Raw genomic sequence first — 25,144 nt, forward strand, 5'->3', positions numbered from 1 at the left:
GCTCCTGCAGGTTTCTGATATTAGAAGTTGACCACCCACCTCTGGAGCCATCGTCGCCTCTGTCTGCCTCTCCTGGACACCCTCACTCCACATTACCTACTCGTACTCCGTACACTTCATACAAATCTTGCCTTCCCAGTCGCTCTTTACCAGCAGTACTCCTACTTGCAATCTTACAATATCTCATTCGTTTGATCTCATGACACTTCCCTTCGACCACATCTGCCCATATCTGTCCAAGACAGTCGCTCGTGTCTTATTACACCCCACACTGTCTCTCGTTTCCATGACAGCCCGGCCACGACAATAACAATACACCACCGAACCACGAGGGTCCTCAAGCAACGCCCCCGGATCTCATAAACTGCCCCGCATCTTTTCAACGCCGTGAGGTCATTGTCATTCTCTTCGGTCTTCCAACATTCCTTTCGCTCAAGATCCACCCTCCCTTCACCCAAAGCGATAGCCAACTCCGTCTGCTCTGCGCCACTGCGCCTTGGGAGTTGATCAGACAAGACACCCCGAACACAGCCGGACTCTTTCACAGAGCCCCCCAACCAGACTCACCAGCTGTCAACCTCGAGAGCGCATCGCCAGCCCGCTTCTGGTGGCCGCGGCCAACGAGCCCTGACTGCGGACCATCACAACCTGAACAACACCCCTTTCGACATCGCCTGGCCCTCCTGGTGTGCTTTTGCGCAAAACCGCTGGCAAGATGAGACGGGCTCTTCTTCTGGCACTGGGCCTGCTGGCCCAGCTGTCCACGGTTGCCCTCCTTTGCGATTGTGCTGTTCTCGCAGCCCACGTCTCTGCCGGGACACTTGTAAGGTCGACCTCTGCTATCGCCGCTACCCTCCAAGCCATCGTGTGGGTTATGCTTTCGTTCTTCATTTCGACCACCTTTGTCAAGTCGCTATCGTCACTGCTGAGGCGTTCCTCGGTCTGGCGCCTGACCGCCTCCTTTGGGTGCGCGATCCTGGCATGTGTCTTTGCTGCGGCCATGTCTGTGGCCAACATTGTCTGTCTTGGCGACGAGGAAGGCGACGGTGAGCTGGAAAATTCTAAAGGGGCTTTCGTCACCGCATCGTCCGTCCTCCTTGCCATCACTTTCATCTGCCAGGCCACGTTCCTTGTCGTCTACTACTTGGCCTGCCGACGATCATCCCTTGGCGAGGCTGACTCGCTCCACACGGACGAGGATTCGAAGATGTCCCCCAAGTTCCGAGTCAAGTCTATCCCCTACAGCCGCACCCAGCCTTCCATGACGGAGAATCGGGGCATGGCCTCGATGGACTACGTCGACATGAGATCGCTGGATGGCGCGAGGTCGCCTGTTCAGGTGACCGGCTCCCCGCGGTCTTCAATGTCGCAGTCGATCCACCCAACGACATCCAAGACGCGCCTGCTGGCGCTCAGGGAGAAGGGGCGTCTGCCATCGCTCGACTCCAGCATCTACAGGAGCAGCGGCGACGACAGCGACCCCTGGGATGCCTCGCCGCCCACGCATCCGAAGCACCGGTTCCTCGAGACCATCCCCGCCAGCCCGATGCTGCCCAGGAAACCAAGCCTCGACTTAGCGCCGGACCTGGAGCCCCCCGCACCCATCAGGCAGCGGAGCCGGAGCTACAGCCCCGTTGCGCGGGCACCGCGGCAGATGATGATGCAGTCCCCCAACGCCTCGAGCGACGAGCTGCACATCCACCCGCTCTTCCGGTCGGACTCGCCCACGCCGCCCCCCATGGCGACGCCGGGGACCAGCGTCATGGCGTCGCCGGACGCAGGAAAGGTGATCCCGCACCGGCCCAGCAACCCGTCGCTGCGGCGCATCCGGAGCAGCAGCCTGGCCTCGGCGTCGAGCCCCCTGAGCCGGCGGAACTCGTTCGAGGCCCCCAGCGTCAAGAAGGCCGTGGACGAGCAGGACAGCATCCTCGAGGTCGACGAGAGCGAGGCAACCGAGACGGAGGAGCTGGCGCCGCCGATCCCCGAGTTCGTCATGGGTGCTGGCAGCCGCTCCAGCCTGTCGCGGTACAATAGCAAGAAGCAGGAGCCCGAGTGATTGTGGGCTCTCTTTTCTCTTCTCTAGGTCCCCGGACTCTACGGGAAACCCCTTCCTTTTTTTTTTTTTTGGACCTTTTTATGATTACGTATCCCACTTGGGATTTTTGATACCTCAGCGAGGCGTTCGGCGGCCTATAGGAGGGCCGGTCGGGAATAGATATAGACGATATCCATGAATATATGAGTTAACCATGTTCAATTCTCGTGGGAGCACTTGCCCCTGGTGCAAGTAGGCAGGGCAGGCACGTGCCACTTGGATAATCTGTTGTAACATTAGCTCAGAAGCTGTCATGGCGCATGCTTGCTGTCTAGAAACTTCGGGACGAGGGCAGTACGATATGAGATGGACGAACAGCAGACGCTATTGGTTTGCCCAAGCTGGCTGACAAACTTGGGGTGGGCGCCATGGCCGTGTACCAATATTAGGTGGGTGACACCCGACTGGTGAGAAGTCGTTGGTGGAAGGTGATTGCTGGCGCTGAAGAGGTGCTAAAGAGGTGCTGAGCCACACGGGTGGCGTGAACCACTCTGCACTGGTCTGCGCTGGCCTGCGCTGGACTGCGCTGGACTGCGCTGGACCCCACCTTTCTTTCGCCTTCGCTGCCTGCCTGGGTCCTCTCCCATAGCAACAACCTCCACCACTCGCCCGCCAAACTGTTGCCATCCACAGGCAAATCCACTGCCAGGCTGAACTTTGCCTCGTCACCTGTGCACCACCTCAAGCTTTGATTCTCCCCAGGAACGCTGTCTGCACACGTCTGAACCCCCCCTCTGAACCCCCCCCTCTGAAGCTTCCCACGATCCTCATCACGTTGACGAAGCAGTCGTTTAGCTGCTTCAGCGTCGCCCACCATGAAGATCACCTTCAAGGTACGTCACTGTTGCTCTCCCGCTTGCTGCCATCGCCGCCCGTTGCCAGCGAAGCCTCCCCCCAACCCGCCGCACCTAGAGACAGCCTGTCCCTAACCACAAACACAACTGCAGGATCTCAAGCAGCAGAAATTCACGCTCGATGCTGAGCCGACCGACCTGGTATGAGCCCCAATATCGGCGCTTCAGCTGCGATGGCGCCCGCTTACCCCAACTCGACCCCGCCACTGACGAGGCCTTCCACTGCCAGATATCGACCCTCAAGGAGAAGATTTCCGGCGAGAAGGGCTGGGACCCCAAGCACCAGAAGCTCATCTACTCCGGTATGCTGTCTCTCCGGATGATTTAGCCTACAATTTGAACGGTGGTTGACTCTGGCACAGGCAAGATCTTGAAGGATGAGGAGTCCGTCGGATCCTACAATATCGAGGAGAAGGGCTATGTGGTCTGCATGGTGAACAAGGTACGTGCCACGAAAACACCACCGCGGCCCCCGCCGCTGAGCCGGCGCTGACTCGACCCCGACAGCCCAAGGAGAAGCCCGCCGCCGCCGCTGCTCCCCCGGCGACCCCAGCCCAGGCTTCCAGCTCGACCCCCGCCCCCCCTGCTGCCCCAGCGCAGGCACCCTCGACTGCCGCTCCCGTGCCTGCTACCCCGACTCCCCAGCGATCTACCGAGGCGACTGCTGGCAGCGAGACTAGCTCTGGCCTGGCCATGGGCGCAGAGCGCGCCGAGGCCATCACAAACATGGAGGCCATGGGCTTCGAGCGGAGTCAGATCGAGGCGGCGATGCGCGCTGCCTTCAACAACCCCGACCGTGCGGTTGAGTATCTCCTGACGGTAGGTTCCTCTGACTTTGGTTGTGTCTCTGTGGAAGACCACGGCTGATAATCTCCGCAAAGGGTATCCCCGACAACATCCAGCAGGAGCAGCAGCAACGGCAAGCTGCGCCCTCGGCGCCTGCACCGAGTGCTCCCGCTGCCCAGGGCGAAGCTGGGGGTGACGAGGGTGGTAATGTAAACCTCTTTGACCTCGCTGCTCAGCGCGGCGGCACTGGCCGATCAGGGAGCGGAGGCGGCAACCAGGCTGCTGCCGCTGCTGCCGCCGCTGCCGCCGCCGCCGGCGCTCAGGGTGGTGGCGATCTGGGCAATCTTGACTTCCTCCGAAACAACGCTCAGTTCCAGCAGCTGCGGCAGGTTGTCCAACAGCAGCCCCAGATGCTGGAGCCCATCCTCCAGCAGCTTGGCGCCGGAAACCCCCAGCTGGCTCAGCTCATCGCCGCTTACCCAGACCAGTTCCTCTCGCTTCTGGGAGAGGACGGCGAAGATGACGTTCCCCTGCCCCCTGGTGCCCAGGCCATCTCGGTGACGGAGGAGGAGCGTGACGCCATCGAGCGGGTATGTTGTCCCCCTCCCATTTCAGGTCGCTGCGCGCAACGCTGACAAATCTTGGTAGTTATGTCGTCTCGGGTTCGACCGCGACCAGGCCATCCAGGCCTACTTTGCCTGCGACAAGAACGAGGAGCTGGCCGCTAACTTCCTCTTCGACCAGCCCGATGACGACGACCAACCCCCGACTAATTAAGCTGCCTGGGTGACCGAAGCAGGCAGTCTGGCGTTGTTACGATTACGAAACCTTGCAGGGTTGTACTGGTGGCCCTCGGCGTCGTGGAGGTATATTTCTTGCGAGTCGTGGAGACGCGAGGCACGACTGGGGGAGCTTATGAAAACTCGTTGCACTATGTTGCACTACCTAGGCTGCCAATACATGAATGTTATTGATGACACACATTGTCCCTTTCTAAGCTTCCAAGCTTCTGGGCCGAATTTTTATCCATGTTGATTGTATTGCACGCACTGATTAGGTGCTGATATGGTGGTAGTCGTCGGACAGATGCGTGATGCATCGTCCACCTACGTAAGTAACCCTTGTCTATCCTGTGTGATCGCCCCGGTCCCGTATTCCCGTGGTCGTGGGGTTCCCCCTCTCCAGCTGTTTCCCTCACACGAGCTGTAATGTTGTTCCCTGGGTATCATTCCTCGCATAGCCCAAACGCCAATAAACCTTCATCCCTGGTGATTTCCGGCCCATGAACAGCCAAGTCAGCAACGCGCCTTATTCCATGGCGACAACCTCTCCGTACTGGTCCGGGTTCGCGTTCTTCTTCTTCTTGCCCTTCTTCTTCTTCTTGCCGACGTCGCCCTCGGTGCCGTCGTCGTCGGCGAAGAGCGCCTCGCGCTTCTTGCGCATGGCCTCGGCCTCCTCGTCGGCCACGCGCTTGCGCTCCGCCTCAAACTCCTCCTCGATGCGGCGCTGCTCGGCCTCGATGGACTCGACCGACTCGAACTCGGCCCCCGTGACGGCCTTGTACTCGTCAATGTCCATCTTGATGGTCTTCTCGCCGATGAGCGCCGAGTCGATCATGGCCGGGTTGTGGCGCTCCTCGCGGTTGAACTTGAGCTTGATGTGCCGGCGCTGCTTGCCCGCGAACATCTTGGAGATCATCTCAAAGTCGGTGCCGAACATGCGCAGCCCGCGGTAGAAGAGCTCCGTCTCGTCCGCCGTCCAGATGTTGGGGCCCTTGAGCTTGGACGTGTTCATGAAGGAGTTGCTCGTGATGAGCCGCGTGAAGTCGTTTTCCTCAATCGCCTCCATGTCCCCCTGCGTGGCGGCCGCGCGCGCATGGCGGTCCATGACCAGCGAGCTCTGGTCCAGGACGATCTGGCCGTCCACGATGCGGAATTGGGGACCCGCAGCAGCCGTGGCGTCACTTGACGCTGCCCGCTGGCCTGTTCCGCTGGAGCCGGCAGGTGTCTGGGTGCCAGATTCGTTTTCCTCCTCCTCCTCTACCAGCTCGCCGTCCTTCTTCATCTTCGCCCTGATTCTCTTCTGGCGTTCGCGGTCCCGTAGTTCGTCATGCCGACTGAACTTCTTGCCAATGTGGAGATCCCTGGTCAGATCCGCCATCTTAAGGTTCTGCAGGTCCACGACCTGGTTCTCTGCGTCTTCAGGAGTCAGCGACCGGGCACGCCTGGACCTCGCCTCGCCGTCGGCGGCGGGTTGCCGCCGACGCATCCGGGTAGTGGTGGTTGTTGTTGGCTCCGACTCCGTCTCTTCATTCTGCGGGGACCGTCGTTGCCGCTTCTTGGGCCTCGCGGCTGCGGTTTCATCCTCAGCACTCTTTTTCGTTCGAGGAGCTGCTGCGCGCTTGGCTCTGGGTTTCGGCGCGGAGGCCTCTGGCGCGGACGCAGGAGTTTCGTCAGACGGAGGGGATTCCTTCTGACTTGTCACAGCAACAACTACATTTGCGGGTGGACTCTTCTCTACGGCCTTTGGGGTTTCTTGTGTGGTGGTCGCTCCGCTAGTGTGGATGGTCGGTGGTCGTGATTCTCGCTCGTGGAAGCTGGGTTCCGGCCGAACCTGCGGTGTGCCACGAACAACATCTTTCGGTTTGCTGGACACTGTCGCATTTGCAACGGGCTCTTCGACTGGTGTCTCTTTACTCGGCTCTGGCTGGGTAGCTGCGCTCGGGGTGTCGGGGCGCTGAGTTGGGGCTGGTACTGGGGTGGGCGACGGCTGCCCCGCGGGGGTGGGGTGAGTAGCCTCCGAGTTGGCAGCACCATCTGATGCTTTGTCAGAGCCCAGGAGTTCTGCATTGTCGAGGCGATCCTCTTCCCGAGATGCTTCGGGTGCGATCTGGCTGTCAACAGTCTTCGCTCGCTGTGGTGCCGCTGATGGTGCAGTGGGCTGGCGGGGTCTTGCGGAGGGGATTTTGGGCTTGAAGGCCAGCCCGCCCCTTTTTTTGAACATGGAGCTCATTTCGGTGTGTCTGTGAAGTCTGGGGCCTGGTTCTTTGGATCAATCACATCTCGCCGTACAAGGGTAAAATTGTAGGGACGAGAGCACAGAGTCGAGGCCGCCTCGGTCAAGAAAACGTGGGATGGGTCCCGCGTTCGTCGAGGAGGGCAACCGAGGTTTACCCGCTGAGGCATCATGATAAGAGCCACCCAAACAGGCTAGCACCGCGCTAAGCCTCTTTGAGGTGGGGGAGCGTGCCTCTGGTTTGCGACTCTCAACCTCGAAATTTCAACTCCTGGGAGGAGGGCAACTCTCCCATCATCACCACGCAACATACCCTCGCTGCCCCTTCATGACCGCCCGCGCACCTGGATTTGGGACGAGACTGGGCTCAAAGGCCTCGCCGGCACCAAGGCTCTCTGCTGACTGCCCGTTGAGCCGCTTTTAGCGTCCCTCGCCACGCCCCTTCTGATGCCTGCAGCCACGACCACCTCTGCCTCCCGCCGTCCATCCACGACAAATCCCAAGATGGAGGATAGGAAGCGACCAGCTGTCAACAGTACTGACGAGCTGGCGCCACCCAGCAAGAGGGTCGCTATCAATGGCTCCAAGCCCAAGGACGATGGCCTCGAGATGAAAGAGGAGAGTTGGGTCGAGGTACGTGCCGCACGGCCCCCGTTGTCGTTTGACCCCTGAACGCGACAGATTTTGTCATGAGACTGTATCCAATGTTTTCCGTTCCTGAATTTTCTTGATGGCACTGCCTTCCGAGTCCTCCGCGTCTCGACGCGCTTCGCGGCGTGATGGCTATCGTCACTTATCGTGACAGGCCCGCGTTCGCTGGCTGTGTCGATCGCTGGGCCTGAATCCATCCATCAAACATGCACCGGCGATTGGAACTGGGCTTTGTCTGTCGGCGTTGCATCCTCGTCTTTCGTTTATTGCCTGGAGAGGCACAAGCTGACGCGGGGCAACAGACGTACACCAAGGGAGCCATCTACCGTCAGATGCAAGAATATAGCCGCAGAGCCACGACAGCAGAATCCCGTTTGGAAGAATTGCACAAACGATCCGTGCATCATGATGACCACCTGCGATTTATTGACGCCTGGTGGCTCCAGGTGAGTCATGCTTCTCCCCTCGTCCTCTTTGTCTGCCGTTACTAACATTGATAGACGCTCGAACAATTAGAGCTCTTAGCCAAGTCGACCGTTTCGACGACTTCAGACGCTTCAGGTACGCCTTACCATCATCTCCCACCACTGTCCCGATGCTAAAAATATGTGACAGCAGGTCCGCCGTACCTGACTGGTGTAAGCTTCAAAGGTCTCCAGGACTTTCACAACCATTTCGAAGACAAGGGCAAGGCGATCAAGACTAAGGCCGAGGCCCTTTTGAACCGACTGGCCGCTGGCCGCGGAGAGATTTCCCCCGAAGCAGCTAAATTGGAAGCCAAGATCAACGATCTTCTAACGGCGCAGAAGGAGTATCTGTTGAAGCTGGACCACCTAAACAGCGAGAAGGACCAGCTCACCGAGGAACTGAATACCGCAACTCTAAGATATTTCAAGGCCGAGAAGAAGTTGGACCGGGCAAAGAGTGCGCAGGTGCAGAAGATGGAGCAGCAGGCATTTGCCAATGCGAATAAACCTGCAACTGGATCAGAAGGATCGGAAAACAAGGAGGCAACGAACGCAAACTCGACCGAGCTGCTGCTCAAGTATGAAGAAGCAACCGCTGCTGCTTTGAAGCAAAAGGAGCAGCTTGACAACCTTCTGACGGAAATTAAGACTATGCAGGAAGAGAACTCGACACTGAAGGCGAGGAGGGAGGCTTGGACAGACGAGGACTTTATCCGGACAGATGTCTTCAAGCAGTTCAAGGGCCAAAACGAGGATCTCATAAGGCGGATCAACAATCTGGAGGCAACGAACAAGCAACTTCGCGAGGAGGCTGAAAAATTCCAAGCAGAGCGGTCAGCATTCCGGAGCCAACTAGAAGCAGATGCGAACCAAGTCACCCAAGAGTTAGAGGCAGAGATCGTGGCGCGAGATCAGGACCTTGCGCGCGTTCGATCTGCCCGAGATGAGATCCTAGCGGAAAATACACAGCGCAAAGCAAGCATGGATCAGGAGAAGGCGGCACTGGATCAGATCAAGGAGCTTGTGGTTGCGAAGGACGATCGGATTTCCGCACTCGAGTCGGAAATTTCACGTCTCAAGCCCAGCGAGGACCAGGAGATGACCAACACGGATGATTCGGAGGAACTGTCCCTTGAGGATCTCAGGTCCAAGTACAAGAAGCTACAGCTGGATTTCCGGTCCATCAACCAAGAGCTCCCCTCCATCGAAAAGGCCTACAAGAAGATGAAGGACCTGGCACAGAAGAAGGTCATGGATTTCACGGCACTGGAGGAAAGGGTCTCGGTCCTGATTGCCGAGAAGAGCAAAGCCGACCAGAAGTACTTCGCTGCCCGGAAGGACGCCGACACGAGGAACAATGAGATTCGGTCGCTCCGACACCAGAACGGGAAGAGCGCGGAAATTATTGCGCAGCTCAAGGATCACGAATCACAAAACCGGACACTGCTGAGCAACTTGGAAAAACAAGTCTCCGACTTGAAGCAGGCGAATGCTTTGCTGGTGACAGAGAGCAAGAGGATGGAGACGAGTAGCCTGGAAGCTGCGCGGCGTGTAGACTCGCTGAACAAGCAGATCGGCGAGCTCACGAACTTGGTCAAGTCTAAGGACGCGGCGTCCGCGGTGGTGAGAGAACGGAACACGATGCAGGAGACTGAGGTGGAGAAGCTCAAGGTCCGACTGGACAGCATGCAGAAGGACCGTGACAACTGGAAGAGTAAGGCGCTTAGCAACTCTTCCGAAGAGGAGGAAATGCTGCGGGTAAGGAGCACTCCTTTGTGGTATTTTCTTATCTACCGAGCTCGGCTAACTCGTGTCTAGACCTTTGCCCTCTGCACAATCTGCCGAAACAACTTCAAGAACACGGCCTTGAAAACATGCGGACATTTGTTCTGCAACCAATGCATCGAGGATCGGATCAGCAACCGTATGCGTAAATGCCCAACTTGCTCACGGTCGTTTGACAAAATGGATGTCATGCCCGTCCACGTCTAAGACAGGTTATGCTCACCGGAACAGCTTCAACCTCCTGCATGCACAACTATAATGTTCCTACTTGAGAATGGCTTCAATGCGCCGAGGGTATGTTTGTGGTTTCAGCTTTCGCGGCACGGGCGGAATAGGGTGGTGTGGTTATAACGGCTACCTGGGGCCGATCGAAGCGCTCTTTGGGGGGGGCGATGGATGAAATATGGCTCCAGCTTAATGAGCCAAGCACACCTGGTAGGGTGTGAGACGTGTGCACCCATGTACTACTATGAGAGGGTAGGCCGCCAGTCGTGCTGGTCAACATGTATATAAGTTCTGACTTCTTGTTTGCGGGGAATACGGTATGGATGAGGAATGGGGTCGGGAGTTGGGGGGTTGGATACATTGGGAGTTGACATTACATGCTTGTAATCCACGGATTTTTTTTTAATTCCATCAAATGTACAGAGTACCGGGATGGAATACCTAGTGTAAACTCATCACCGGCGTCTGGTGCTACCGAAGCCAGTGCTCTCGCGTGAGGGACCAGCTCCTGACCCTGACGACGAGGACTCGCCATTGCGTCTACTCGTAGTACTCGATCCCCAGGGGCCACCGCCACCGGTGTTACGGTAGTTATCCTCGGCGTTGCGATTCTGACCTCGTCTCCCGGCCGCGTAACCAGCCGCACCGCCGGCCGCACCACCGGTCGCGACGCCAGACCAGAAGCCAGGCCGCCAAGAGTCCTGCTGGCGCTGGGACGGCCCGGAGGACCAGTACGATTTTTGCCCGGGATAGGGCGGCGGGGGATCGTCGTTGTTGTCGGGCCCGCCAAAGCGAGGATCGAAGCCCCCGCCTCCTCCACCACCACCGCCGCCGCCGCCGGGGCCGTGATCATTACCACCGCGGCGGCCGCCGCCAGGGCGACGTGGGGCACGCCTGGCGCCACCGTTCCTGTTGCTTCTGTAGTCGGTCCAGGCGGTGTAGAGGATCCAGGCGATGAAGCCGACGGCGATGCACCCGAAGATGAAGGGGAACCAGTCATTGTCGTCGTGGGAGCTCTTCTGGAGGGCGCGGACCAGCTCCGGGTGGCGGCGCTCGCCCTTGTCGGTGAGGGCGAGGCGGTACTCGACTGCACAGGAGCCCTTGAGGACGTAGGGGTCGTCGGGGGACGAGTAGCCCTCGCAGATGACGTCAGTGCTGCCCAGGCGGACGTCGTCTGGGAGCGAGGCAGAGCAGCTCCATTCGACGTCGGCGTCCGAGTAGGAGGAGCCCTGGTTGGTGCAGCGCATCACGTCGAAGTCGGCGAGGCGGCAGAGGGACGGGTGCGAGAGGCATGACAGCTGGGGCATGGACGGCACGCGGCGGTGGGTGGTGCGCGCGCCGTGGCCACGGAGGGTGAGGGTCTCGACTTTGGAGAGCAGGATGGCATCCTTCTTCTTGCTGCTGCCTCCTCCCAAGGCGTCAGCGGGGGAGGAGCAGCACAACAGTGCTGCCAGGAGTGTTGTCGCGAGGTGCATGATGGACGGGGGACCACGACGGATGCCCAGTGGCTGCCGGTTGGGGTATTGGCGCGGTGAGTATCCTTTTGGCTCCGTAGTCCTCCACTTCAGACGCGATAGGTTGCTGTGTCCTCTTAGAGTGAGATGCACAGGTAGGCAGATGGGATTAGGTGGAATCAGATGATCTGATGGAATGGGATAATAACGTCTTGTCAGACCGCCAGATCATGTTCGCCAGGCGGTGTTAGTCATGGCAGTGAGGCCAGCCTGGCCAACTTGCCCGTTGTACTCGTAGTTCTCCAAGACGCCGGATTGGGTGAAGGTCAGCAGTGTTCGTCCAGTGGATCCCGAGGACCTGGGTGCCCAATCGCCACGCCTGCGCCTCTTATTACAAAGCTAACCGCGTCTTACGCGTCAGTCCCCAAGAACACCAAGACTCCGAGACTCCAAGAGCCAGCATCTGGTAGCTCAGACTTAGGCAACGGATGTCGCGGCATAATAATGGCCTCTCTCGTAATTTTGCGATGAGACGCTGCTACTATCTAGATCTGGGTGATTCGTTCCTCAAAGCTTCTGCGAGAAGAGTTGGCGCTTCTGGCCTACCTTGGAAGGAGTATGATGGCGCGCTTGTTTGCTTTGTATGATATAATGGTGGAGTGTTGTAAAGCCATTTGGTTAACAAATGTTGTTAGACTTGAGTAAAGAGGGACTCATTGCGCCAGGATCTTATGGACTCCAGGTGTGGACTATCAGCCTCACATTGGACAACTTCCCACCATAGTAGGAGTTATTTCGAAATAATCATTCCATTTTCAGCCGATGAAGGAAATGTCGTGGTCTGTTCTTCTTCCTATTACGGATACGTACAAGGCTGTTATGTATAGCAGCCCCCACCTGAAGTGGGCTGCATTGGCAGATTGGCACTCTACCACTCTGGACTTGGCATGTGCGGGAATCCATCCCGTCCGGGTGTCCAGTGGTTCAGCCAACCGCCCCGAGCTGTACGAAAGCACTATTGAACCGAATTTCACTGCATCAAATCGGGATTGTCGGGTTGCCCACGGGCCGTGGATTAATAACTCAGTGTTGTGATATCACCTACTTACTGCAGGAGAGGCGAGCAGTCACAGGCTCCTAAGAGACACACTGCCACAGTCCCCACACACTGAACGGAGGATTTTACTCTGCACATTGCAGGGCTGCTGGGATACACCTACAACGCTGGCATGTCAGTCCCTGAGCAGATGGATCATGGCTCCGGCCTCTCGGCAGATGGCTTGGATCACCTCTTGGCATCTAGTACGACCGGTGGTCCGGTGGTGCCGTAGCCGGCGGTTTGAAGTCGCTCCTTTGTGCGAGTCAACTTGGCTCGAGTGTGAAGTGCACAATCGTTCCCTCCCCACCTGGAAGCAGGCACAAATGCAGGCATGAGAGTCCACCAAGGTCGAGACCAAGGTGCCAGGCTCACCCACCGGTGCTAATGCAGGGGAGCAGCGTCGATCATTGGGTGAGGGGCATCGGCCGATTGAAGGTGGATTTTGTGCATTGGAGGTGGGTTCCGGTGCCTGGCTATCTACTCCGTAGGTATCTTGATATGATGAGAGCTTAGCCATCTTGGATGGAGTCCTGAGCTAATATCTGAAGAAGGGAGTAAAGTTGGGACGAGAGACGGTCCCTAAAATAATATCATGCGCCTGACTGTAGCAGCAGTATTTCTTTCCCTGTGGGAAGAACTTACAGGAAGGGAGTCATACTTACCTGTAGTACTAGGTAAGTAGGCAGTATTATGCAATGTCCTTCGTACCTACCATTGGCGTGCTGTCGTGCACGGGCATCCGGGAAATAACTTTAGAATTGTAATGAGGCTAGCAGGGGTCTTCTCGGCGTGGGAAGCGAAATTTGTCCCTCGTGCTGGGAGAGAGGCCTGAGCTGCCTGAACAGCCTAACGCAACAGTGACATGGACGCTGAGGGACTGGCCGTTTCAGGGCAGTGCCACGCTCTCCCAGGAGAGTCCACGACTTCATGCGCCGGCGACCTGATGAAACCTGCGGATGCCCGAAGTCTGAATAAACAGTCAAGAGACAGTGAATCAGAGTGAGACAGCGGCACATGGGCTGAGGAAACGGGACAATTCTAATAACGTGGCCGCCGTGGCTGAAGAACCAATCGCCAAGCCAATGGTTTCTCGCTTCTGTACTAAAGGCTGTCAGCTTTGCAGCAGCACCACCACCAACACCAACAGCTCCAGACGCGACCTACAGAAGGAAAGTGAGAGGCAGGGGTCCTCCCGTGGATTGCGGGCCTTACAACGGTGGCCACCCGCTGCCGGCTTTTGGCTCCAGTTGTCTCCAGTTGTTGGCCGGGTTGGCCCCAGACCTCCAGTTGCCCAGCTTCCAAGTCCGTCCCTTTTGACGGGGGCCTGCCCATCGTTGCTTCTTTCCATTGTCTTTCCCTAAACTGCTTGCTCCGTGCCCCTTACCCCGTTCGCTTCTCATCGTCCTCACCAGCCTCATCCTACTCTGTCGATCATTCTCGAGGTTGGAGCTATTCAATAGCATCTGCCACTCGTTTCGTCACGCTCGCTGTCCCTCACCGGCCAAGGCACGCGCGCCGGCCTCAGTCACTCGCTTCTCCAACCTGCTCTTTTCACGCTCTCTTTGCGCCTGTCGTACGAGTACACACAATACACAGCACCGGCTGTAAACCCCGATATACCAACCAATTAACTCTGCCCAAGGGCCACGAGCGTAGTACGCAACGGCTGCCACACCCACTCTGCCGTTGCGGACAAGGGGATCTACATAATACTAGCATTTTGCTTCGACCTGTCTCACCATCCCTAGCTTCAACGGCTCCATCTCGACCATCATGACCCTCGGCCCTACCAAGATGAGACAGCGCCGTTCACGGGTGCACCCGGCCTTCTGCGTCTTGGCTGTGTTCGCAGCTCTCGGCTCCCCCGCCGTGGCTTTCGAGGAACCGTACCCGGCCCAGATCACCCCTCCCGCCGGCATCGCGGACCTCCCGTCGACCCTCGTTGTCGATGATGGCCCATTTACGGCACCCCCTGATGCCAACTTGGCCGTGAACTCGCATAACTCCCACGAACTTCGCCTGAGACACCGGCACCTGCACAGGAGGCAGAAGGACGAGGAGGACGAGGAAGATACGGATGAGGACAGGAAGATTGTCAAGAACAAGGATATCGATGAAATAACTCGTACCCAAGGGGAGGAGAAGGACGAGAAGGCGACCAAGACGGCGGCATCCGACGACGATGACGAGAAGGAAACCAAGACAGCTGGGCCAACACAGACCCTCACCGAGGATCCAGACTCTCTGTCCACCCACTCCCTCTCCATCGCTCCATCTAACACACGCCCAACGGAGACGGCCGACCCCGATGCGCCGCTGCCTGTTCCGTTTGACGGGACCTCGGCATCGGAATTCAAGACGGAGGATGGGGACGATTCATGCCCCAACTTCATCAGCTCCCTGCTCAACAGCGACGCGTTCAATGACTGCTATCCCATCTCCATGCTCATTCTGGTAAGAGTTCTGCGACTAGACCGCTTATGAAATGCACGTGGCCTAACAGGAAGAAAGCAGAAATCGAATGGTTTTTTTGATGCGAAGAGGCAGATCACGAGCATGGTTCGTGTGTTGGATGCTGGGTGTGCCGCCGACGTGGATTCTTGCGCCGAGTTTATGAGCACGGCGGCACGGAATCTGACGGCTGAGGAGAACTGCCAGGAAGAGTACGATGGGGGGGTCACTGTGGTCAAGGAGGCCTACAACGGTCTCGTGAACTACCAAACTGTGTACTCAGCCACTTGCCTCCAGGACCCGGACACGGACCAGTACTGCTATGCGAGCGCTGTCACCAACACTACCGACTCGTCGGACAGCTACATTTACTTCCTGCCCTACGACCTCGCCCTGCCGGGCTCGTCGACACCCTCTTGCGGCTGGTGCAACAGGGAGACGATGAATATCTACCACGCCGCCTCGGCGAACCGAGATCTCCTCATCTCCAAGACGTACCAGGATGCTGCGAGGCTGATCAACAATCTGTGCGACCCCGAGTTCGTGAATGGCACGCTTCCTGAGGAGGCCGAGTCCCGGGCCATTACCACGCTGCCCTCCTGGGTGTCTATGGCGGGGACGGCATGCCTTGCTGCAGCTCTGGGCGCTGTCTTGTAGTGGGCGACTACCACTCATCCTGTTCGCCCCTTATGACTGTTTCTTTTCCATTTACCCACCTCGGCGTTGGTCTGAATGTCAGATTCCAGCTGCTTTGACCTTGAGAGGGCGGCACTTATGACTTGATTTAATCCCCACTGCGAATTTCTTTTCTGGGACGGATAATTATTTTTTATTCATTCACAACCACAGGAATAGAGGCTTACATAGATATGTCTCTTGAGCGAGAAGCGCGGCGCATGTTGGATATTACTTTTGGGGCACTTTGAAGGATACGAGTACACGGGCAAAATACATGGGGCGGAAATGTGCCGCATCTCGGTGAAAGTATTTATTGTGCAACGGCTTCTTCGATTCGACGGGATAGGATTATTAGTGATTCACGGGGATATAAATATTTTAAATTTATTGTCGTTGGATGTATTACCGGTGTAGTCGGCGAAGAACACGCCGATCAATGCGCGTATACTTGGATGCTCCTGACGGCTGGTACGAGTGGTAACTGGCGGTAGAACCGTGGAGCTATGGCGAGATATCTACATGGTACGGAGTACGGAGGAGACCAGGCGGGATTCAGCATTTCCCAAGCCGTTTTTCACGCCGGAATTACGAGTTGCTCGGGATGTGGCCCCGGACCTCGGCCGGCATTGTGGTGGCAGTGGAGACCACCACGTAGGTACGTGGGTAATAAGGTACGGGATGCATCATGCCACCACCACATGCCACATGCCACCGCCGATCGCGCACGTCCGCCATTGCCCAACATCGCTGTGCCCAACTCAACGCTCCCAATATTTAACTTGGGTTGGCCTCGAGTCCGTCGGCCGAAGAAACCCAGCGAGTTCAAAGACAGGGCCTGCGGTCTATTGAGCACCTCGCGCGCGCAACAACCGGAGAGCTGCTGAACGCCTTCTGACCGCTAGTCGCCTTCTCACAATGACCGAGCCCGGCGTCGGCTTCGAGTTCCCAGCGCGCAAGGTCTCGTGGCTCAAGCGCGATGTGTTGCTCTTCAACGTGAGCATCGGGTGCAAGGCCGACGAGCCCCAGTTTGTCTATGTGAGCCTCCTCACTGCACCACCCTCTCCGCCGCGTCTACCCGTCACCGAGCTCACACGCTGGAAATATAGGAAAAGCACAAAGATTTCGCGGCTTTCCCGACTCTCCCTCTCGGCCTCAGTATGTTCTGCGCTGGGGAATTGTTTTGTGTCGTAGTTTGGCAAGGTACTGGCTGGATTTGCTGACAACTACGCCCCCCCCAGTCTTCAAGCTAAACACACAGGAGGTCATCGACTTCCACGCCACGCAGGGCTCCGTCAGCATCCCCGACGTGCCCAAGCTGGACCCCACGCGCCTCGTGGATGGCGACCGCACCATCGAGATCCTCAAGCCACTCCCCGTCACGTCCGAGGGCCGCGACTTTGAGTTCCGCTCGCGGGTGTTGGGCGTGTACGACAAGGGCAAGGCGGGGACGGTGCTGCGCGTCGAGGACGCCCTCGTCGACGCCGTGTCGGGCGACGTCTACGCGCGCAACACTGGCAGCATCTTCTACGTCGGCCAGGGAAACTGGGGAGGGCCCAGGGGCCCCCCCTCGAAGAAGTTCCCGCCCCCGCGGGGGAGGCGTCCCGATGTGGCCCTCGAGCTGCAGATAGACAAGCAGGCCGCGCACCTGTACCGGTGAGTTTCTCTCGTTCCTTTTTTCTTCTTCTTCTTTTCCTTTTTGCCTCTCCAACGGTCGGCTAACGTCTTCCCCCTCCTTTTTTCCCCCGCAAAAGGCTCAACGGTGACTACAACCCCCTGCACGCCACGCCCGAGTTTGGGGCCAAGATGGGCTACGGGGGCATCATCATGCACGGGGTGTTCGCGTACAACCGCATCGCGCACGAGATTGTGCGGGAGCTCGGGGGCGGCGACCCGGCGAGCCTGCGGGAGATGTCGGCCAGGTTTGCCGGGCCCGTCAAGCCGGGCGACCGCGTCAAGGTGGAGCTGTGGCGGATGAAGGCCACGCCCGACGGGTGGGCAGATATCCGGTGGGCGGCCGAGGTCGTGGGGTCGGGCAAGCCGTGTCTCACCGACGGCCGCGCTGAGGTCAAGATGCCCAAGCTCAAGAGCAAGCTTTGAGTCGTCTGATACAGCGGTAAGAGTAAGAGTAAGAGTATTATAGAGGCGGGCCAAACGCACTGGCCTGTGTGGAGCTTGTATGACGTTGTTTTTTTTTCTTAGAAGGCGGCCGACTACCGGTCAACATGTCATTATGAACCTCGCTTGGTTGGTGTTTTTCATACTTATTGTTTCCCATGTGACGTGCCTTTCTGGTATGGAAGCCTTGGTCGGAGGCTGACCTTGAGCAATATTGGCCTTGGCGCACTCGTATCAAGGACCTTGGAAAAGCAGTGCTGCAGCAGTCGGTGTTTGCTGTCGCCGCGACCGGTGACACTGTGGGTGGGGGAGGCATGGTTCCCCAACTTGAAGGTGAGGATGGCCGGCCTCACCGGTGGTGTAACCCAATCCACAGGTATTAATAAATATTAGGTATCTCCTTGTGGTGCAGCTGCCCACAACCTTGAAGGTACTAGTAGACAAGTACTAGTAGATTTCTTACTCGTAGGGATGGCCGAAATATATCGGGCGACGAGATGGGCCCAGTGACATGCCTACCTGGCTTGTACGTACATGGTATTAATTCAGCCAAGAGGCACATATTGAAAGCCGTAAGCCCGGTCAGTCTAGGCAAAATGCAAATCCAGGAATATTTCTCGCGGCAGTTTGATCTGCCGAGGCTGGCAAACGGCGGTGTGTTGGCCTACGAGCAAGGGAACGGTGGTTGAGACCTGGGTGTGTTGTTGCGGCGCCGGGGTGAGCCTGCATGCCTGTGTTACTATGTACTTTACTATGTATGCAGGCCTGAAGCACGAGCGACATGCCTCTGTCTGGGGTGGACTGGGACGCACAAGAAGAGAATAACGTGAGCGCTGGAGATGGCGCCATCGGAATACTACGTGATATACTACATGGTAGATTCGTGGTGAGAACGTAGCATGTGCGAGTTCTCGTACCAGTGAGGGTTCAATCCCAACTTGGTGATACGAGTAGTTCAGGCTTGGTGTCTCACCTCTGTCTCAACCTGGATACCAGCACCTGCATTAGCAAGTAGTAATACGTACCTACAGGCTACTACTACTACCTTATGTAGCACATCCTCCCTTGCTTGTACCTACAATGGGATATTTACCTGGAAGGCAAGCACGAGTAATGCCCTATCTTAATATGGAGTACGCTACGTGCATACTTGCCATGTAAGGTGAAGGAAGGAGGTTGGTGAGTTCCTGCCCCTGCCTTACCTAAGGTAGGTAAGTACTTCTGGAAATGTCACAGCCCACCCACAGTGTGAGGTCTCTCCTCTTTCGCCTCATGCGCTGTGTGGGGGGCCCAGTTGACAACTTCAAAGCGCCTGGATCGGTAACGGGCCACTTGGCTTGAACAAGGACCCCCCGGTCCTGGCGCACATCACCAACGGCCCCCCCGTCCATCAACGACGACTCAACGCCGAACAGTGACGACCAGCAATGCATCAAGGCCAGGCCGGACCAGTCATGCCCGCCTGGGCCGCCTGCCCGCCTCTCCCCGGTTGTCAACCTGCATTGCATCGTGCAACCCTTCTGTCCCTCTGTGGGCCGCTCCGTTCGACCGTCTCGGCCATCCACGCGCTCGACAACCCAACCACAGCCATGGCACAAACCGGCACCTGGGTCACCATCCGTGCCCAGCTCCCCGGAATCAGGATACCCGGGTATCAGCCTGGAACACCCTGATCGCATGGCTGCGTCTGCATTGGTCATTAGCAGCTTCCGTTTTGGCTCTCTCTCGCCACTCCCACCCCGTTCTAGTAAGAATACGCCAGACTAGAAAGCGCTCGCAGATACTATTACTAGGTTTCATATCGGGCCTTGGCGGGGGACGGCCCGGACGGGCTTCCTGTTGGCTGAGGGCTCCAAGATGCTTGTCAGAGGCAGGATGCGCTTTTCTCCTCCTCCCAGTCCCCGGGCTCGGGTCGACATTCGACAAACAAGTATTGGTGTGCCCCTGCCTGTCACCCAGTTGGGTTGGTCCCCGTCCTCATGTGCTCGTGCAGTTAGCTGGGACCAAGATCAGCTGTAGGCGACCATGGATCCAGATGTGGCAGCGATAGACCTTTACCAACCTTGGACGGGCATTGGAATTGGTCGTATGGATACATCGTACCATTGGTTTGTATCCGTCACCAGCAGGGGTCGACGACGGCATTTCCGGATTCCGAGATGTCAATGCCAGTTCCATCCTGCACAGCAGCACAAGAAAACTGTCTAGCCCTGCTTCTTCCCGCTGGGCTTGCTGGATCAGGCTGATTGCTCCACGACCAGAGCTGGGCTTGCCTAATGGTGTCGACGATCTGATCCCGGGACCCGGGACACTCAACCCCCCTGGTCTTTACTGTGGAAATGGTGTCAAATTCTGCAGCAACGTCCATCCCCAAACCGAGGCGTGCGGAACACAGGCCTCCTAGTTCGTCTCACAACGGGGGACTGAAGCATCTCCTTACCACTTGCTATGACTCGGGCTCTCTTCTCTCCTTGCCGACGCTGTACACGCTGCTGGCGAGATCTTTCTGAGTAGTCATTCCCGACCAATTGATTGATCACTGGCCGGCCCGCGCGGTTTTTTGCCGCCCTGCCAGGCTAGGAGCAAAAGACTGGGAGGCCCTAACATGGAAACCTTGACACCCCGTTGGCCCCTAACATCCAACCTCCCTGAATCCGTGGACTATGTGTCTGTAGTCCCCATGACAACGACCCGAGTCAACTGCCAGCTGGGAATCACATTGAACTAGTACCAACGGCCGGACGTTGGAATTGTGCCAGATTTCTAGGAAACAGACGGCCGATCTACCTAGTGTCGTCGATCTGCCATTCGCAACCACATGTGCGGACTGCAGCTCCCTTCCAAGTTCCGACGGACACCCTTTGGGTCCCCTGTTCTTGCTCTTCAGGCGTCCTTGCACCAGTCACCCAGGCACGAATACCTAATGGGTCCAGATCTTGGGGGTTACAGGTCATTTGCCAGTGTCCAAGCAAGATTGCTTGTACATGCACCGCATGCATATGATGCAGCAGTCTTGATGTGCCAGCTCTGTCAACTTGGCCTATCCCCCTCGCATTCCAGACTGGGCCCTGGTTGTTCGGACGATTTTTTCCTACCAAAAGAGATGCCACTGGCCAGTTCCGGGAGCTTGGATGTCTGGACCCCGGAAATCAATCGATTTTGTCTCAGCCTCCCACGCTCCACGTCGTATCCAACGCCTCACTTCCCCTTCTGGCCGCCGCCATTTAGCGCTTTGACCCGTCCATGTTCCTCTAATAGGCAACTCGAAGGCACGGCTGCGTTACCCTCTTTGCCTGGCTCTACATATTCACGGCTAGCGTCACCACGGCTATGCATCTGATAACCTACAACACATATCACTACATCCCCCGTCTGTAGTCACCCGTCGTGGTCGGTGGCTTGGTACATTGACCTAGTTTGCCGCCAGCCATCAGTTGCAACGCATTCCAGTGCCTCATTACTGCAACCCCTCGACAAATACATGATACAATTGTTGGGTTCGACCTCCATTCTGTGCCTCCGTGCACTTCTACCTCGCGCCGCCGCAGTCCCCCGCACCTTGGCTGCTCCCCGTCCAAAGAGCCGACAGAAGCTCCATCTGTGAGCTTCGCCCTAGACCTGTAACATCACTCAAACGCCTCAAGTCTTGTTCTGGGAACCTTCGGGGGGGTTTGCTAGGATCGACCCCGAATTTATGCCTGCCTAAATCTTGACCCGAGTTGCCTTACTCTTTCGCCCCCGCTCATCGGCTATCGCCCTGGCTCTTCAAGGGGCCGCGTTGCCACGAGCCCATATCCGTCTACTACGAACCCCAGCCCTATGCCGACCATCGTCATACAGTGATCAACGTATGACTTCCACGCGCGTTTACACATAAATTCGCCTTCGCCATGTCTCGCTCATACAACGGCTGGACCAGCGAGCCCACCCGTCCACCGGGCCTGACCCAGACTGATCGTGGCCAGCAAAGCGTGCCCCTTCCTCTTCCTTCTAGTTCGATCCATGGCACACCTAGTGACCCGGAGGGCCCATACTACGCACATCAACCGCCGGTCACCAGCAGGCCCGTGCCTCCCGCCGTATCGTACTCGCAGCCGCTACACCAGACTCTCCATCACGGTGGCGAGCACAACGCAAACCACCACCCGCGAACCTTTCACAGCTCCCGCCCACCGTTTCACTACCCGCCTCCAAACTCCAGGGACTTCCGGTTCAGTGAAGTCTGGCAGGAGCACCCGCAGCCAGTACCGCCGCCAGTGCCACAGCCGATGAGGCATGACCAGCAACGAGCTCACCCCATGAGTACACAGCACTCACAATCACAATGGCAACCCCCAACACATCCAACTGTTGGTCTTGGGCAGCCCACGACCAGGTCGGGCGCTCCGCCATTCCCCGCCCCCGAACACCGAACCAGGGCGAGCGGAATTCCCAATCTCGTGGGCGATGACAAAATTCAGGCCGTGCAGAGTATGAAGTTCCGCCTAGCCATGCGTCAGCAGCCCAAGGCTGCGCGAGCCTGTGGCTCTGGAGAGAGGGATAGAAGGAATATTGACCCGCCGCCGATTGTCCAGCTACACATCGAAGCTCCTGGCCTAGCCAAACATGAGATTGACAGGTATCTCCGCTACGAGGGGTACGTGGTGAACTGCGGGATCTATGACGAGACGGGGGCTCACGATGCGTCTCATATGCCATCTGAGTATCGTTACCAGCGGCGGTTAACCGGGTCTCTTGTTGGTACACCTTTCTACGGCAAAGACGAGGGTGGTGAGGAAGGGTGCTTTTTCCCCTTCTCGGATCTGTCGGTGCGCACGCTTGGGAAGTACCGCCTGAAGTTCAACCTTATCATGCTCGATACTACACGGCCGGGGCAGCACATCCACTTTCCCATCCTGGCCGAGGTCTTCAGTGACGTATTTGATGTCTACACGGCCAAGGAATTCCCCGGCATCAACGAAAGCAGCAAGCTGGTTAGGAAACTGAGGGAGCAGGGCTGTATTATCTCCATCAAGAAGGGAAACGACAAGAAGAAGCGAACCAAGGATTTTGAGGAACCGAGCGACGACGAGGATAATCTCAACGATGACGACGACGGAAGCATACAAAATAAGAGGATGCGAGAAAGCTAAGCTAGATTTCAAGACAAGAAAAAACAAAATATCAGGCGCAGAAACAAGGGCAGCGGCTGGGCGCATCAATGACCGACGAGGAGCGAAGAACCGGGTCCCTAGAGGAATACTCGCCTCGGCGTATTCACGATATTTCGACTGTTACCCCAATCTCATGTTGCGACGAACTACGATTTATGCTTGAAGCAGATTTCATGACGGCCGAGTTACGCTCGCTTTTTTCAAGGCCAACATTAATGCCAGATCTACACGCTTCAATATCTACAGGAGACATTTGAAAGCCGGGGTCATGGCCTGGCTGTCTCGCATTCGGAGAGACTGTTTACCATTAACTAGGCGGGAGTGGAGGGCAGTAGGTAGAACCAGATACGCATCTCACGATTCAATCACCAATAATGGTAATGAATATATTTACAGTGTTATGAAGCAAGGTACGTCACCACGGGGATTCCAACGAGCGGCAAGAGCAACATCAATACATCATGAGTGTTCGTAGTTGCATCTAAATCTATGACAGGGCTCTAATTGTCTAGGTTGGGAGATTATCAGGGTCAGGCAACCCGCCTCCTGTCCAGGGTGCTATCAAGTCTGCGGCTTTCTTGAATTGTTGACGTAGCCTGGGTCTCGTTCTGGATGCACGAGGTCATATGCCATAGCTACGGAGATCCAGCTACCGACAAGGAAACTCGAGGCACCAGTCAGGTCAGGCCATTGGCTATGGAGTTGATAAGGCAACTCAAAGAGGCCAACCCTATGGGGGTGATTTGAGGATGCGCTGTCACGGTGGCACGATACACGTGGACGAGCTATGCCGGGAAAGGTACACAGAGTGACGAAACAACCACCATCACAGCATATTCTTCTTGGCGAGTTTGGCATTTTCTGGAACCTACGTCTGTAGTATATGTATGTGTGGACTGAGGTTATCATGGCCAAGACGGCAAGGGGACACTTGCGCACGGGAGAGCGACGGACATGCTGCCTCGTGATCCTCGCCCGGTACCATTGGCGTGTCCCTTGCGTCTGATACCACCCACGGACACACATCTACGAATAATATACTCTCCCCTGGGTGGTATTTTGCTGGAGTTCGCAGGGTGCGCTCTACGGTGGGAGGTCTATCTGTGATGAGGGGGAAAAAAGACGCCGTTCATGCAAAAGTGGTAAGTAATGAATAGTCGGGTACTGGGCGACGATGACGCCTTGTGCCGGCCGGGTCGGTCTCATTCGGATGCAGTGCTCACAGACGCGCGGTTGGGCGCAGCAGATCGGCGAGGTTGAAACAGGGCTCGGCGGCAGCGACGATAATGGATCTGATTGGGTCGCTGCGGGCTGCCTTCTGAATCTATCCCCCCCCCCCTCCCCCTTCTTCCGAAGGATGGATTATTTTTCAGCTTTGCTAACTTGGGTTGACCTGTTGGAGACGAAAATCTCTGATGTTTGGCTGGGGGTTGAGTGTGGATGAGGCCGTTTGCGCTCTGCCACGTTGGTCCTGGCGGTTTGTTGGCTCGCGCTTTGCTGCCAACATGACTTGGAGCTGACAGCGGGGGAGCTCTTCGTTGCGAGTCAGAACAGAGTTCAAACGGTCAGCGGAAGGATCCCGGACTATAATGGTCTCTGTTAATAGCTCGAGGGATGCAAGCCCAACAGAGGCTGTTGATAAAAATATGGACACGTCGACTTGAAAAGAAAAGGGCATGAGTGGATATTTTGGGCGAGGCTGTCCTTGTTGGTCGTGGCTGCTATTCATGTGTTGCATCCATGGATGTTCTTGCCATCAATGCGCACGCACTGCCGGAGAGTTGAACCCCCTGGTCTAACCGCTGTGTATTCTTATCCACTGTCCAGCGAGTCCAGGCCCCAAATCTAGGGTTCGGAGCCCCTATAACGGGAAGAGCTAGGAGAACCGACAGCGCATAACGCCGGCGCCGATGCTAGGCAGGAGCAGTCAGGGCGCGAGCCAATCGGGTGCTACGCTTCCTAGTGTGTTTCAGGGACTGCAGGTACGACGGGCTGTGTTTGACAGCTCAGGCTCTGGTCCTCCGTGGATCACTCTGGGAGACTGGGCCCTCCTGTCTATCAAAGGCTGTCCTAAGTGAGTCTCTTGACTGCCAGACTGCCCATCGGTTTCACTCCCAGATCCCCAGAGGGGGGGCAGACATTCAGCTCGCTCATCCGCTCATCTGAGCGGACGGCCCAGCATCGCATGAAGCCTCATCTCATTCCGAGAGAGACACCCCTTCCCAAGCGTGAAACGATACTGCCCAAGAGAACCCGGACGAGGCTGCGATTGGGAGATCCAGCCGGGCGCCCTTTCCTATCAACTCTTCTCTTCAA

The 25,144-nt window shown here is 57.0% G+C and overlaps 8 protein-coding genes across 8 annotated transcripts; 6 read left to right on the plus strand and 2 right to left on the minus strand.

The window, feature by feature from the left end:
* Nucleotides 1-715: 715 nt before the first annotated feature.
* ACO1O0_000777 (uncharacterized protein) lies at nucleotides 716-2,056 on the plus strand (the record flags this gene model as incomplete). Its single annotated transcript, XM_083190273.1, has 1 exon — nucleotides 716-2,056. One exon carries the CDS (start codon nucleotides 716-718, stop codon nucleotides 2,054-2,056), a length of 1,341 nt encoding a protein of 446 aa, XP_083054132.1.
* An 854-nt stretch (nucleotides 2,057-2,910) lies between these two features.
* On the plus strand, nucleotides 2,911-4,512 carry RAD23 (XPC-binding domain-containing protein; the record flags this gene model as incomplete). Its single annotated transcript, XM_083190274.1, has 7 exons — nucleotides 2,911-2,928; nucleotides 3,043-3,090; nucleotides 3,179-3,251; nucleotides 3,312-3,391; nucleotides 3,457-3,768; nucleotides 3,831-4,325; nucleotides 4,384-4,512. The coding sequence occupies 7 exons, from the start codon at nucleotides 2,911-2,913 to the stop codon at nucleotides 4,510-4,512; spliced, it is 1,155 nt and encodes a 384-aa protein (XP_083054133.1).
* A 531-nt stretch (nucleotides 4,513-5,043) lies between these two features.
* ACO1O0_000779 (transcription factor TFIIIB subunit BDP1) lies at nucleotides 5,044-6,747 on the minus strand (the record flags this gene model as incomplete). The annotated part of the gene is made up of 1 exon (XM_083190275.1): nucleotides 5,044-6,747. The coding sequence occupies one exon, from the start codon at nucleotides 6,745-6,747 to the stop codon at nucleotides 5,044-5,046; it is 1,704 nt and encodes a 567-aa protein (XP_083054134.1).
* A 507-nt stretch (nucleotides 6,748-7,254) lies between these two features.
* BRE1 (BRE1 E3 ubiquitin ligase-domain-containing protein) lies at nucleotides 7,255-9,860 on the plus strand (the record flags this gene model as incomplete). Its single annotated transcript, XM_083190276.1, has 4 exons — nucleotides 7,255-7,383; nucleotides 7,704-7,847; nucleotides 8,061-9,626; nucleotides 9,687-9,860. 4 exons carry the CDS (start codon nucleotides 7,255-7,257, stop codon nucleotides 9,858-9,860), a joined length of 2,013 nt encoding a protein of 670 aa, XP_083054135.1.
* Nucleotides 9,861-10,333: 473 nt separating this feature from the next.
* Nucleotides 10,334-11,353, minus strand: ACO1O0_000781 (uncharacterized protein; the record flags this gene model as incomplete). Its single annotated transcript, XM_083190277.1, has 1 exon — nucleotides 10,334-11,353. One exon carries the CDS (start codon nucleotides 11,351-11,353, stop codon nucleotides 10,334-10,336), a length of 1,020 nt encoding a protein of 339 aa, XP_083054136.1.
* Nucleotides 11,354-14,204: 2,851 nt separating this feature from the next.
* ACO1O0_000782 (uncharacterized protein) lies at nucleotides 14,205-15,539 on the plus strand (the record flags this gene model as incomplete). Its single annotated transcript, XM_083190278.1, has 2 exons — nucleotides 14,205-14,885; nucleotides 14,946-15,539. 2 exons carry the CDS (start codon nucleotides 14,205-14,207, stop codon nucleotides 15,537-15,539), a joined length of 1,275 nt encoding a protein of 424 aa, XP_083054137.1.
* A 936-nt stretch (nucleotides 15,540-16,475) lies between these two features.
* Nucleotides 16,476-17,657, plus strand: ACO1O0_000783 (uncharacterized protein; the record flags this gene model as incomplete). Its single annotated transcript, XM_083190279.1, has 4 exons — nucleotides 16,476-16,595; nucleotides 16,667-16,715; nucleotides 16,799-17,213; nucleotides 17,312-17,657. The coding sequence occupies 4 exons, from the start codon at nucleotides 16,476-16,478 to the stop codon at nucleotides 17,655-17,657; spliced, it is 930 nt and encodes a 309-aa protein (XP_083054138.1).
* A 3,908-nt stretch (nucleotides 17,658-21,565) lies between these two features.
* ACO1O0_000784 (velvet factor-domain-containing protein) lies at nucleotides 21,566-22,807 on the plus strand (the record flags this gene model as incomplete). The annotated part of the gene is made up of 1 exon (XM_083190280.1): nucleotides 21,566-22,807. The coding sequence occupies one exon, from the start codon at nucleotides 21,566-21,568 to the stop codon at nucleotides 22,805-22,807; it is 1,242 nt and encodes a 413-aa protein (XP_083054139.1).
* Nucleotides 22,808-25,144: the final 2,337 nt, after the last annotated feature.

This window comes from Amphichorda felina (genome assembly GCF_050947745.1).
Source record: "Amphichorda felina strain 45539 chromosome Unknown scaffold_1, whole genome shotgun sequence".
Lineage (NCBI taxonomy): Eukaryota > Fungi > Ascomycota > Sordariomycetes > Hypocreales > Bionectriaceae > Amphichorda > Amphichorda felina.